The sequence below is a fragment of the Erpetoichthys calabaricus genome, chromosome 8, assembly GCF_900747795.2.
Source record: "Erpetoichthys calabaricus chromosome 8, fErpCal1.3, whole genome shotgun sequence".
In the NCBI taxonomy this organism is placed as follows: Eukaryota; Metazoa; Chordata; class Cladistia; order Polypteriformes; family Polypteridae; genus Erpetoichthys; species Erpetoichthys calabaricus.
Window position 1 is genome coordinate 60,959,043 of NC_041401.2, and position 15,893 is coordinate 60,974,935.

At 37.1% G+C, this 15,893-nt stretch overlaps 1 protein-coding gene across 2 annotated transcripts in view; it reads right to left on the reverse strand.

Annotated features, from left to right (window-relative positions):
* Nucleotides 1-15,893, reverse strand: part of LOC114655522 (ras-related protein Rab-34-like) — a 49,411-nt gene that overhangs the window by 31,313 nt on the left and 2,205 nt on the right. For both annotated transcript variants that reach the window (XM_028806586.2, XM_028806587.2), the window contains exon 2: nt 11,589-11,693. In XM_028806586.2, coding sequence (XP_028662419.1) covers nt 11,589-11,642 — 54 coding nt within the window. In that variant the 5' untranslated portion in view covers nt 11,643-11,693. The remainder of the gene's footprint in view (nt 1-11,588; nt 11,694-15,893) is intronic.

Genomic DNA, 15,893 nt, shown 5'->3' on the forward strand with positions numbered 1-15,893 from the left:
ACTGAACAGTCGGTTGTTGAAGGTGATGTGTTGGAAGCAGAATAAAAAAAATTGATGAAGAGCAAGTATCCGAGTGATTTTGACAAGGGCCAAAATTGTGATGGCTAAATGACTGGTTCAAAGCATCTCCAAAATGGCAGGTCTTGTGCGGCATTCCTGGTATGCAGTGGTTAGTACAGGGGTGGGCAAAGTCATTCCTGGAGGGCTACAGTGGCTGCAAGTTTTTGTTCCAACCCAGTTGTTTAATAAGAAGCACTTATTGCTCTAGTAATACTTCTGCTTCATTTTAGTTGTCTTGGTCGTTAAGATTTTGAGCCCTTGTTGCTTATTTTAGTCTTAAATAGCTGTTTTCTTGGTTTTTAATGGGTCCTTATTAGCAATAAGATGCAAATGACAAAAGAAACCAGCATTTCTCCATTTAGCTTATTACCATTTACACCGAGTGTATTTATTGTTCACTATTTGGTTAAATGAAATACTTGGAAGGAAAGTGAAGAGAAACAAGTGAAAGATTGAGTGTTACTCATCCATTTTAGACTTCAAATCATTTGGATGATATCTTTAGAAAGGGAAAAAAAAATCTAGGATATGAGAATGGCCTGACATGGCAGAGTTAAAACACTAACAAGCCATGAAATTTAATCATTGGCAAGGATTGTTTTCTAATTAAGCAACTGGCTTGGAGCAAAAACCTGCAGCTACTGCAGCCCTCCAGGACCGACTTTGCCCAACCCTGGGTTAGTACCTACCGAAAGTGGTCCAAAGAATGAAAATGTAAAATCTTCGACAAGGTTATGAGCATCCAAGGCTAATTGATGCATGTGGGAAGTGGCCCATCTGGTCTGGTTCGACCCCAAAGAAGAACCACTGTAGCATAAATTGCTGAAAAACATAATGCTGGTCATGAGATACAGATGTCAGAACACACAGTGCATCATAGCTTACTGCATATAGACACACACATTGGTCAGTGTGCCCATGCTGAGCCCTGTCCACCGTCAAAAGTGCCTATAATGGGCAATTGAGCATCAGAACTTTAACATGGACCAATGGAAGAAGGTGGCCTAGCCTGATGAATCAGGTATTGTTTTAGATCATCTGTATGACCAGGTGCACATGCGTCATTTACCTGGGAAAGGGTCAGCAATGACATTCCTTGATGGCAGTGGCCTGTTTCAGTAGGATGATGCGCCCTGCCACACTGCAAAAATTGCTCAGGAATGATTTGAGGAACATGACAAAGAGTTCAGGGTGTTGAGTTCTGGGGATTTTGAATGCCAAGTCAATCTGATCGAGCATCTGTCGAATATGCTAGAAATAAAAGTTGACCCTACAAAAATCTAAACCTGAAGGTGGCATGGCATAATGTAGCTTTCAGGTCTGTTATTGGTGTGCAAATATCCATCTCTCAATTATAAAAAAAAAATCTTGGAAGGAGAATAGAGAGACAAGACGTGATTTTCTCAGAGAGACACTTTCACGTCCCACGAGATGAGACTTTGTGCCAAGAGATGTAACCACTCCTGGGGCCGGAAATAAAAGACAGAGAGTAGACGACAAAGTAGAATGTCGCAAAGAATTCAAAAATGTTGGCACGCTACACATGCTGAGCAGGTTAGAGATAATGGAGGTACTAAAACTCGAAAGTCTCAAAAAAATTGTAGTAAATACCGTATTAGCACAAACCAACGGAAATTATTTCTCTGTGAAATAACGGAACAGTGAAAAGAGATTGAATATATTTTTCAGATTTAAACTTTAAGTCGGAGACTTGTAGATTGTCTAATTCGTGTTGCCATCAGGGATATGTAGTGTTTTTTTCCCCCCAATGAAGAGGCGTATCCACGAGAATTAAAAGTTTTGTTGTTTGATGAAAGTGAAATCCACATACGTGCGCAGCAGAGACGCAAAGTTGCTGGTGCATAGCGCAGGCAGGGGGATTGGCGAGTGAAGTGAGCAGACTGGAAAGCAGCAGTAGTCCACTAAATCATTCCTGGTAAAGAAGTCTTGTTTAAAATACTCTCAGAATGCTTTGCTTTGTACTTTTGGACAATTCTGATTACTGTCAATTTACCAAAAACACAGTGTTTCACCGTTTTGCTAAAGATATGAAATCAGTAAACTTAAGCTCTTACCTGCTGCCACTACACATAATAATCACTTATTTCAGCCTTCATTACTCTATGGAAGACACTAGGTTTAGAGAGTAAACATACTTGTTTGGATTAGCCTTTATGCTGCAATTGATTCTGTTAACGAAGAAAAATTCAGCAAGTCACACTGGATGCATAGTAAATTTACCCTGTTAAGTCTTTGCTGAGCCATTGTAAAACATTAAACACTTATTTCTTTAAAGTATGAAAAATCTTTTAAGTCTATGTCATGTGAAATTAATAAGTAAATGAATACAAAAATCTACTAAACCAACTAGCATATTATTGTAGTAAACATCCTCTGTAAAATAGGTTGTCTACCATAGAGATGGATAGCTTATTTCAGAGATTCTAACAGAAGACACCACCATCGCAGTAAATTACAATGGATGGGACAATATAATGACAACATTCAGATAAATGAAATGCACATACAATAACACGATGCAGAATTTGCTGCCTTCAGTTCAAAGGCACTCACAATAATGTGTAGTCCATTGACCATCATTAATTACACTACCTAAAGAATGAGTTACAAAAGGTGCAGAACCCATCCTGTGGCCACTGTAAATGCAAATTTGTGACAACATTAAGTAAATGTTTTAATTTGTATGATGACCCTATATAAGTCTTCTCTCCGTTTCAACTGAAGTTGGACCCAATTCTTTTAATTTAATGCTCACTAAAATTCCACAGGGCAGAATCAGACAATACAACTTGGCCATCCTAGAAGTACAGTACCATTGTTAACAAATGGATTTTATATTATCACCTATGTATTTACTGTACATGAGGATATTTGTTCCAGCATTACATAGATACATACTAAAACTGTCACATAAATTCTAGCTAGAAATTCCATTAAAAGAGTTGTTTATGTGAGACATAGTGCCGCATGAATGAACAACAATTCTCAACAGATAGTGGTACGCTGTTTTATAATGCAAAAAGGGCCTACTGAAATAGTCACATCTGTCTGTCCACATGAAAGACTCATCTCTCAGTGGATCCATTTTGTTGAAATTTGGAACACTTATTCTTCAAAGAAATTTGTTGGGACAATTTGCATTGAGATATCTTGAACAGAGAGCTCTGTACAGCTTTAAAATCTCCCATTGAAAAGCATTGGTGAATTTCAAAATTGTCTATCTTAAAACAGAAACATTCAGTGCAACTTCAACATGGAATAGTTTACTGTTTCAAACGGACCTTCAGGAAAGTTACTTCAAGATGTATATTTTCCCGTTTTACTTTCTGGCAGCAACTCAGATCCCCAGTACAAGTTAGTTAAAACTCTGAGGAACTGGCACATGTGCAAGCCACTCATACACCGGCTTGTGTCTCTTACTGCTTGACTAGGACTGCCAACTGTCCTCATTTTCCCGGACATATCCTCATTTTTTACACTCCATGGACTATCTGGGAGGAATTTATTCATTTTGAAAATGTCAAGAATTTTGGCACCTAAAATTTGAAAATATCCTTATCCTTGGTAAAATTTGAAAGCCGTATATCAATCAGCACACACTCTTCTACCAGAATCTTTACTTCCGTTCTTGTAGTAAACAACACAGATATTGACAAGATTAGAAAAAACTTTCGAGTTCTTGGCTTTTGTCTGTCCAACTTGGCTTTTTCATTTCATCTTTTGAATTCATCTTTATCTTCTTGGTGAGTAGACAGTTCATTATAAATGTTCCTTTCCTTAATTATTTGTAATCCTAATTCGCTGTAACTAAGTGAATTTATTCACAATCGAAATTAACAATTTCATGTTTTGTATGCGAGATCTTATTTTCGATTCTTCTTTCAGCAGCTTGGTTAAACAAGAAATTTCATACATCCAAGTACAGTCTGTCATATTTAAGTGCGAGTAAGTACTGTTTTGTAATATTTGAATGAAAAATATTATTACCACCCATTGTTCCAAAATGGATTTATAGTTGTAAATGAATAAGTCAACTATTAAAGTTTCACTTAATTAAAAAAAACAAATAAATAAAATCACACATTTATCCTGTCATAAAAATGCAATATTTTTGTAGTTATCAGTTGATCAAGTAATAAGTCACTTATTCAAATAAATTTAATAATAATTTTCATAATTCTTTCATTTACATAAATTCAGGAATACCCATTATGCCGAAAAGAAAGTGCAAGTTCACAGACTACTTGAACAACAAATATCCTTGTTTTCTCAGATTTACTGAGGAAAAAAAAAGCTTCAGTGGAAAAATATAAAAGAAAGTAGATAAATGCAAATAAACTAATTTCAAGATTAAAATTATTTGTTTTACTAGAACTGAATTTACCATTTGTATAATTTTTATAGGTTTATAACAGTTAAGCTATCCAAATAAATTAACAGACTTTATTTCTTCCATTCTTAAGAGATTTGACATATTTAAAATATTTTATGGGTTATTAGTTTGCCAGTGGCTGTGATTGAGGCCATCATACCATAATTATAGTGATAAACTGTTACTAAAGGTTTATATCATTTTAAAAAAAACAATACTTTATAAAGGTGTATTATGGCATCATAGGGAAAGGTGTCCTCAAAAGTCCTCATTTTTTGACCCAAATGTCACCATTTCCAGAGAAACAGAGTTGGCAGCCCTATGCTTGACTTAAATATTAAACTTTAAATAAAAAAAGAATCTTACTAGGAAGTGAATGGAAGAGGTAAGGAATTATGTAAGCATTACTCTTTAAGCATACAGTAGAATAAACATACTGTATATGGACACAGTATTGACATTACACTAAAGAAAAAAACCTCAGGGCCGCATTATCTGAACATTGTAATTAAGAACGGACATTATCAACCTGCAGCTCAACAGTGTTTGAAGTAATTATTTACATAGGAAAAGGTGCAGCTCCACTAATTATTATGAACATAGGGAGGGTAAATAAAGAGAACTGCAGTTGTTATGTTGACAGAAGATGGAAACTACATGGCATTCAAATAAAAACTGTGCTGTGGTGTAGAGCTCCTATAGTACAGGAACAGGTTGCTTGTGCCACAAATGGCAAGGACTGAGCAAAACTACAGTTTGCACAATGTTGAAAGACTGAGTTGGGGGCTACAGTTTATCGGTTCCTGAAGAACCGCTTTTGCCTTTCTATATCTTGAGACTGAAATTTAATCTTTAACATTTGTGTTACTTTTGGTATTCCCATTATGCAACAAATCAGTTCCTTTCCAAGATCTTAGTTATTTAGATAACTTTAATGAATTATTAGGTTTTAATTAATATTAACAGCTAAACAGAGAACTTAAAGCAAATGCTTTTCTCCTTCCACGATCGTGATTTCGTACTAGTACTGGTCATTTTGCATTTATCGGTGTGATGCGCCATCCATCGGAATGACAGAGACAAAGCAATTAGATGGACAAAGACAGAAACAAAGACACTCATCTTTCATTAAGGTGAAAAAGTGTCCAATGTGCAGATAATAAATAGATGTTCATAAAAAAAAAAAAAAAAATGTTAGAAAAAGGGAAAATAAATATCACCAATAGTTAAAATCTGTTCAGATCCGTCTAAAATGTCCCCTTTGATTCTAGCCTCCAAAGAAGCACACACAAGCACAAGATCCATAAACAGTGAAAACATAACTTAATTCGCCACCTTCCCGATAAACCTGCAAATGATGACTTGTTCACCGTGCTTACTTCACCCTCGTGCTGTGCCTTCTATGGCCACACCATATGCACTTCTTCACCTGGCAAATGCACCCATCTCCACCTCTCTGTGTCAATAGCCCTGACATTTCTGACTCCAAACTCATCAGCACCTATATGCTACTTCACTGTAACCTTCCATAGGTAGCACACTCTGCCACCTACAATCAGTACCCAATGAGCACAAACTGGTTCTAGCGTCTACCCTGCCTCCACAATCCTCAAAAGTCACTTTTGATGCTTCATCATGCCCAAGGAAACTTCCTACTGTCTCTGGAACAGTCTTCACTGCATCTGCCACAAACATCTCCAAATGTGATTTCCCTTCTTTTGTCCACCCGATCTGTTTATCTGATGAAGGTACAGACTCGATTAACACCGGTGCAACTAATGAGGAGTGGCTGTGCTGATCATTCAATTGCACATGCCTCATTAAAAGCCTTCTCCCTGTCAGCCGCATCATCCCAGACAGTCATTGCCTGCACTGCCTTTTTATTTGCAGTGTAGCACATGCCGTGTTTCAAAATGGCCCTGTGACACAGACTGTCACAAGTGGATTTTTTTTTTTGGGATCCTGTTTGTAATTAAAAAAACTTTCAGATTTTTAAATAAAAAACCTTAATTATGTAAAAATTCAACATTTATCTGTCACTATAAATTATTAACAAAGCTCCTGTGCTGCACACCAGTAGTGGACAATTTTATCTTGACACTTCAGATATTTTAACTCTCTATTGGTTAGTTCTTTTAAAAATGTTATATTTAAGATATTTGAACAACAGTTAGTTACAGACCCTCAACAACTAACAACAGTAAATCAATCAATGCCATTTTTGCACCACTTGAATTGGACTCTGCTGGCCATGAAAGCTATTGAGCCACCACAAACCTCTTTTTAGCTACACAATATTATAAAATTCTGTTCAAAAGCACATATTTAATGTAGTCTACTAAATTCATGTAATTGTAAATCTATACATATATAATTCTTTTCGCGTTTGAAACGGAAATTACATATGACCACAGAGGAACAGGAAAAACATTCTTAATAAACCTGATTCTTGCTGAGAGAGCGAATGGTGACATAGCTCTGGCTATAGCGTCATTGGGACTCACTTCTACATTATTAGATGGAGGCTGTACAGCACATTCGGCATTGCAATTACCATTAAACTTCACTCATGACAAAAATCCAATTTGCATCATACGCAAGGGCTCTGGAAAGGCAAAAGTCTTGCAACATTCAAAGATAATAGTTTGGGATGAGTGCACCATGGCACATAAAAGAGCTTATGAAGCCTTGAACCGAACAATGCAAGATCTCAGAGATCCTAGCAAAATAATGGGAGGTACTGTCATTTTACTCGCAGGAGATTTTTGTCAACCATTACCAGTTATTCCACGAGGGACACCAGCGGATGAACTCAACGCATGTTTAAAATCCATGCTTCTTCCACGGTCAGTTATATGTCTCTAGTTCTCAGGTAGGTACACCAAAAAATGTATACATTTATGCACGTAATGGGCAAACAAAAAATGTAGTATACCCGAAAGCACTGCAGTAGTACTCAATGTATCTTTACTTCTTAAACGTTAATGTTTTACTGTTTAATAATTTATATGCTTCTTATATGTTGTTCAAATTCTTTTATCAAAATATTTTACTTTTTAATAATTTATATTTATATGCAATGTGCTTCTTATATATTACTTCATATTATCATATGATAATGATGATTATATTGATTTCTGTGTTATTGTAAATGCTCTTCATTTATTGAAAAATAAAATTGGCAATTAACAAACTTATTTTACAAATACTACATTTTATTTTTTTCCCCTTGCACTCAGTGAGCGAAGCCACTGGGTAATCAGCTAGTATTATATAAATATGAATTGCTATAAAAATATTTAATAAAAGAAAATGTGATAACTGACACTTTGATTAAATAACTAAAAAATGTAAAATGCACCAACTTTTAAATCAGTTTACTAAGTCCCTAAAGCGGAAAACTTTGGAAATCTATTGTTCAACATAAGCGCTCACATTTAAAATACCAAATGGGTAAATGTGTTGAAGCGTGCGGCCAGGGCCCTTGCCCAGCTGAGACGCCTCCACGCTGGGAGGACCAGGGGAGCAAGCATGGCCAGTAAGTTACCTTCCCTGGGATGCTAGATGGCAACCCCCCTGGGCTGCAGCAGTGCCTCGGACTCCCGCAAGACTTCAGGGGAGTGGGAGTTTGGTGCATCCACAGGTGCCACCAGGGGGTGCTGCAGCTGGAGTTGCTGAGCCCTTCTGGGCAGTCCTTCCACCACACCTGGAAGTGCTGCCGGAAATGAAGCCATCAAGCACCTGGAGCACTTCTGGGTGCATTATAAAAGGAGCCAGCAGCCACTACTCCGGGAGCCAGAGTCGGGAGGAGAAGGACTAAGTTTGAGGAGAAGAGTGGTAGAGATAAAGAAGAGAGATTTGATTTGATTTGGGTTTATCCGAGTTTGTGCTTAGTGTGGGACTGTGTTGTGTCTGTGGGTACGGGGAAGACGTAGCCCACAGACGAAGAAAGTAAAATTTTATTTCTTTTATAAGTGTGCCTGTCTGTATGTGTTGGTTCCATGCCCATATAGCACCATTTTGTCACAGTGTGTACAAATCTTTTGTTACGTAGAAAATGAAGATGACTTTCAGGAGGACTGAACACTTTTGCACGCCATTGTAGGGCTTTTGATTATTAAATTTGGTACAATGTTTAATAAAGCATGAGATAATAAAGTAGGTGTTCCTACTGTACATTCTCTGTAGGAATTCTCTGAATCACCACAAAGTGCATTAAAAACAAGATGTGGGCACTGTTGCCTTATAGCTGCAGAATTCTGCTCACCATATGTGAGGAGTCTGCACATTTTCCCTGTGTCTGGATGGGTTTTCATCCTGACATTCTGGCTTTCTCCCATATCAAAGACATCTATATTTGCCTGGATTGAGTTAGTGAGTGAGTGAGTGTTATAGTGTTCTGAATATTGATATCCCATCCTGGGTTGGGTTCATTGCACATTTCATGCTGCCAATATGGCTTCCAAATCCACACGGCTAATGGCATTTTCCGCATTGTAAAAACATTGTTTTCAGGAACCAAGGGGTTCCTGTACGATGTAGGCTCTGGAACACTTTCATGTGTTGCGTCCCCAAATATGGGATGCGGAAAGAAGAGTGATGTGGTGCAAAGGAAGGTGTATTTTGGAGTTCACAGGAAATACCCTTTCATTTACTGCTATAATGCATTATATGACACGGTGCACCAGGAAGGCAGCTATGAAGAATGATGTGGTGCAAAGTGAGGAATGATCAGGGGCTTGCTACAAAGCGATTGTGATTTTACTGGGGAGATCATTGCTTCAATGTAGTCCATGGAGCAGCACACCATTCTAGCTTCACCAATAATTCTCCAAAGTTCAAACTACTAACAGATTTAAGATGATTCCAGTGTTGGAGATCAATCAATCAGCACAGTTCCATGCCCGAGCCCCACCCACAATAGTTCCCAGTTGAATGAAGTGTACATACCCTGGAGAAGGAGCTAAAAAAAAAAAAAAAAAAAAAAAAAAAAAAAAAAAAAAAAAAGTACAAGGAACTACCAATCAGGAACAACAAATGGCCTGTGTTCCTTTGGTGGGAATGCTATTAAAGATCCAGAATTTCTGAAAAATAGCTGGTACCGAAAAAAGTTTTTACGGTAGGAAAACATCTTAAATTAATGGAATCAGATTTCAAAAGTCCTCTCTTTTCTTACCTGCTATTTTCCATAGTGTTTAAAAAGGTAAATGGTTTTACATAACAGTGAAACATCATAATGATATTCATTTTCCATCTCAAGCAAGAAATCACAAAATGCAGGTTTTATGAATACAAATATTAAAATCTGTAAATGTAATTAGTATCTAACAGTATCCACCTATTCATTTTCTTAACTTGTTTCTTCTAATGCAAGGTTAAAACAAGAAGCAACTATCTTAAGGCAGAAACCAACAATAGATAGGATGCTAGTCCAGCATGGGACACACTCACACACATGCACATCCATACTGTGCCATCATCGAGAATCTACATTTGATGTTCTACCATGCATCTTTTACGCTGGTTTCTGTGCAAAACAGAAACACTAAGAAAAGATGTCTAGTATTTAATAAGTGTCATCCAAAGCAGGACGTAAAACAAAACAAAGATCATACCAGATATAAATATTACAGATAAAGAGAAGAAAGAAAACAATTGTCAGGTGAGGTTATTATAAGTAAAACTGCAAATGGGGTCATGTCAGCTATGGGAATATCTAGTGTCCCAAATGGTTTGGTAATTTGCCCTTCAACAATTGTTCCATGGTTTGCTTCTGCTTTGCTATAGAACCTTCAAGGTAGGCTTTGGTTCTGCATAACATTGAAAAAGGGGATTCAGCAAATGGTCATATAGCTGCCAAGTATCTATAGCACTTGGAAGCCACTTTGGAAAACAGCATTAACTAAATAAAATCCGACGAACCTTTGCTTCTGTTGTGATACCACATAGGGCAACACAATGGTACAGGCATTAATGTTGCTGGTTCATAGATCTATGGGTTTGTGATTGAATCCCAGGCTGAGAATTGTCCAAGTGTATTTTTCAACCAAATCACAAAGACATGCATGTTTATCTAATTTGCAAATCAACACTGGACTGGTAAGAGTAAGTAAGGATATATGTAAGTGAATGCATTGACCCAAAGCTCCCATGATACAGTAGGCCCAGATCCAAATATGACCCTAAATTAGAATAAATGAGTTTGGAATAAGATGTGGTATTGGCAAAAAAAAAACTGGTATGGGTCCTTTGCTGAAAAAGAGTGGGTTGTTTTCTTTAGGTAAGTGGTTAGAATCTACACCAAGTTGAATGATTCAGGTACCTCATAGCCTGTCCTATGAATAGGGATGGGGTGGTCAAAAATGTTGGACAGATTTATTTAATCAATATTATGAAGATGTTGTGCCAGACCATAATAGTAAAGTGAAAACCACGTTCTTGTACAAAGCTTTAAATCTACCAGTTAGTCTACCTCACCTATGGTCACAAGTCCTGGATAGTGTCTGAAAATATGAGGTTGTGAGCAAAATCAGCCAGAATGAGGTCCCCACACCATGTAGCAGGGTTTGCTCTCTATGATAAGGTACAGAGCTCATGAATACTTGAGGGCTTTACAGCAGAATCAATGTGTCTTCATATCAATAAGAACCCATTCGATTGGTTTGGGTATGAAGTTAGTTTGCTGAAACAGTCAGCACACCAAGCAAGGCCCACAGGTAAAAAGAACCTGGGATAGACTCAGGTCAATCAGGACATAAAATATCTGTCAACTTACCTGGCAGTACCTGGGAATTCTTCATGAGAAAAAAAAGAAAGAAAAAAAAAAAAAAAAAAAAAAAAGGTTGCCAAGAACAGGCCTGATAAGCCCAGCTAAGAATGTTACCAACATGACCCTAAACGGGGAAAGAGGACAGCAAGTTAAGCTAAAAGTTTGGAAAAAATTAATGAATGCTACCACACGAATGTCCCAATTTCATAATAATAATAATGATTCTTTGCATTTATATAGCGCTTTTCTCACGACTCAAAGCGCTCAGCATTTGCAGGTTAAGGGCCTTGCTCAATCTTCGATCCTCACCTATGCCCTCATCATTGCATACTTAACTAGAGTGAAAAAAAAGGCATCAGATTGTACCTGAGGCAGATTAGGAATGATACGGTCTCTTCGTACTGGGGGCAAGAAACTCATCTTGTTCTGGGTAGGAGGTAGTGGTGGTCAAGCTTATCAAAAGTGGAAAGCCTAGGGAACAAAAAAACACAAAAAATAAAAATCTACTATATATAAGGGGAAACATTACTCTTTAAAAGGAAGAAGCAGCTTAGGAGAAACACATGTAACCAAACAGTCTGTCACAGAGAAATAAAACATCCCTCTGTCCCAGAGAGACAGAGGAATGCACTTCAAAAGGCAGGGTGAGTACACGTCTTCTACCCTCCTTGTGTCTGCCACTTCCTGGGTTTATTAGTGACTCATCCCAACTATGCTGAACATAAGCCAGAGTCAACAGTGCTTGTAAGAAGAAAAAAAAATGCTGATACAAAGTTGTTATCCTTCAGTGAAGAAGAATATCCTCATTCCAGGCCATTAATTATAATGAGGCCTTAGCAACAAGCACTATAATGACCTATTGGAAAACTACCCAAAACTTCTTACGTATACAGTGTTTGGTGACATTTAGTTAAGGATTCTGTACATATCCTTGAGGTGCACAGCAATTATTTTCTGTAAAAACGTTCTATATCATATTTTACTGTATATAGCACCTTTTAAAGGAAGAACTTTAATAAATACTGTTTAAGATAGCTATCTCAAGGAGCAAAGCTTGAGGTGGTACTGGCAAAATGCAAATAGTAAAACTCCAGATGCCATGTAAAATTCGATTTCCCTGCTGGAGAAGTAATACAACATGCATGCATTACTTCTATAAGATACTAGGTGACTCATGGGCATTTAGCAATGTGAACAAATTTAACACTGACTCACTCTGTAGTCAACAGCCGAACATAAGCACACTGGTAGACATTTCAGGTTAAAGTACATTATCCTCATAAAGCAACTACAGCCTTAGTAATAACCAGTATAATTCAATAATTTGGCACAGTGGTTACTGTTATGCCCTTACAGCTTCAGAGTTCTGGGACTGAACCATAACCTGGTAATTACCCAAGTGGAGCTCTGTATTCCATCCCGTGTTCAAACTGGTACTCCAATATTGCTCCCATATTCCATACAGCGAAGATACAAATACTTTCTGGTGAATTTAGAGGGAACAATTGACCTAAGAATTTATGAATGTGTCCTTCAATTGACCGGCATTCCATCTAGGATTTGTTCTTGCTTTGCATCCAAAGTGGTTAAAGTAGACTCTAGCCCCCTGAGACACTGGTTTTGATTTAGCGAGTCAGATAAAGGATACCAATTTATTGTATATAGAATACTAAACATCTAACATCATACCAGAAAACTTGTAATATTAACAATACATAAAAGAATAGGTTTTCTCAAAAAGATAATATTCACAAAACACAATTACATTAATAAAGGATTTTTATGACAATAAGCTAGGAAGTTACCAAACCCTTTTTGTAACATCACATATGATGTACATTACACATTGGAGAGAAAAGAAAATAACAGAAAAGTCATAAACCTTTTTATAATAAATATGAAAATTCAAATGCAAAATCCAATGGATCTGATTGACCCTTCCTGGTGTCTAATAACATAATACTCAATTAATTCAACTTTTTAACAATACATACAAAGCACTCAATCATCAACTGGATTTCAATTGGCACATTCAGAGGTCCAATTCTGTTACCATCAATTAGCCAACACGTTTTGGGACTCACACGCCCTTCTTCAGGGCTATAGATTAAATTAGAAACTATTCATCTGAACTAAAGAGAACAAAAGGAAAAAACATGCAGTTTTAAACTGGGTCATGGATAAAACATGCTTCTTTTTAAAAATGTTTTAACATAACAAATTAATATTACCTGTGTAACAGGCATCCCAACCAATAATTATATAAATAAATAAAATAACCACTTGGGTGTGATATTCCAACAAGCCTAAAAACATAAGTTTATCAAATGTATTCAATCTACAGGATACCTTACATATAATATTTAACCTTTCCTCTTAAATATTACACATTTTAAAGTCATGCAAGCTCTTTGCCATCTCAAAGCCAGACAATAAAACTGAGATGCTGTTCCATCAGAAAATTCAAGCACTTGATATATGTTTTGGGCAAATTACAAAAATGGGAGATAGTGAATTAATGCTAACAGTGTTGCCCAAAGGTAAAAGCACTGGACTAAGAAGCAATACAAAATAATATTTGTAAAGCTGATAAACTGTTATCCATTTTGATAACCATTTGTAGTACTAGGGTGTTGTACCGTTTTAGCCATTATGAATGTAGTGAAAAGTCAAGCAAAATGACACCTTTTATTGGCTAACTAAAAAGATTACAATATGCAAGCTTTCGAGGCAACTCAGGCCCCTTCTTCAGGCAAGATGTAACCCTTTGGAAAGCATTATGAGAGATGCAGTTTCACTTTGTGGACAGTAAATCAAAAGGAAACTGACTATATACAGTATGTCACAAGGTTAAGCTATATTTTATATAGGATAATGAAAGGGGCTATAAACAAAAATACAATCACATGTGCCCATAAAACGCAGAACAGATCTACACCACATGTTCCTGGGATGGCTCAAAAATGGCATATTGCTGCACTGTGCTTACAGAATAGTATCAAAAAAAGATCCAAAAAACACAGAACGATGTGGGATGATCCCTATAAGTACCAGACATGCAAAGTCTCAAACCAGATCAGGATGCCTTGTACAAAAGGGGTGGGGGGTGGTGAGTGGCCATCTGTTTATTCAAACCAGATAAGCCACCAGATGTACATGGATAATCACCCCAGTAACTTACTAAAACAACACTTAAAGCAAAGTATTAAAAAAAAATCTTGCAACCTCCTCAAAAACAACGAATGTCAAAATGTTAAAATACAACCAAGTTATATATTCAGATCTCCAACATCAGCTCATGTCCCATTCATTAATAAATGCAATTATCATTTAACTTTGATAATTGTGCCTTATTTATGACAATAATGAATTTATTGATGCAGTATTATTCTCAGGGTTTTCCCCTCACAAAGGTTCAGGAAAATAAGCATAGAAACACAAATATGGAGTACATCCAGAAAGCCAATTTCCATTTTCAATTAAATTAAGTGAACTTGGATTTCCTCCGGGTACTCTGGTTTCCTCCCACAGTCCAAAGACATGCAGGTTAGGTGCATTGTCCCTCGTGTGTACTTGGTGTGTGTGTGTGTGTGTGTGTGCGTAGACCGTGCGGTGGGCTGGCGCCCTGCCCAGGGTTGTTTCCTGCCTTGCGCCCTGTGTTGGATGGAATTGGCTCCAGCAGACCCCCGTGACCCTGTAGTGACGATATAGTGTGTTGGAAAATGAATGGATGGATGTATTTTAATATATTTTTGTTCAGCATGGTGCCAGAGAGTGGTGACATGTTGGTCAAATATGCAAGTAAGACTTTCACTATGCTGTACACAATATGACTACATTTATGGGGTTTTAGACTTCTTACTTAAAATTAAAAGTAAAAGTTAGCCAAATGGTATATGGGATAGGACCCTATTGTCATGATCCTGAACTGGATTAAATGGGTTCTAAAATTGATAAATAGTGTATGAGTGAAAGTTATCTGCATAATAAAAATAGAATGTATATAAAGTCCCTGCGGTGGGTTGGCACCCTGCCCAGGATTGTTTCCTGCCTTGTGCCCTGTGTTGGCTGGGATTGGCTCCAGCAGACCCCCGTGACCCTGTGTTCGGATTCAGCGGGTTGGAAAATGGATGGATGGATGGATGTATATAAAGTCCTATATTCGTTTGTCATTGGTAAAAGTTCCTAGGGAAAAATGTGATTCCAAAATGCTATGTACTGTCTCCACCTGGAAAAGAGATAAAAAAGAAAAGAAACAAAGTGAGTAATATGTGTGTACTTCAAGCAGTTTTAGATTAAATGCTGCTCGGCTTCAGATTGACCATAGATGAGTTGATTGAAATGTAAATTTCATGCAGACATGGGAAATATATATAAGGACCTTCAACAATAAAGGAAAGTGGACAAGGATTATACCCATTAACAGCATGCTGACCATCAATATATGGTCCACCATATGAAAATTCACACAACCCTGAGTTTCAGAATGGTAACTGTATACTTCGACTCAACTTGAACATCAAGTCAGAAAGATCGTATGAAAAGAGATGTCTAAATTTCCTGCTTCTCAGTATCAGACAAGTCAAAACATAATGTAGCTAAATTCAGAGGTTCATTCTACACACATTGACAGCGATCCATATTTCCCCATATAAGGTGACTGACTGTAAA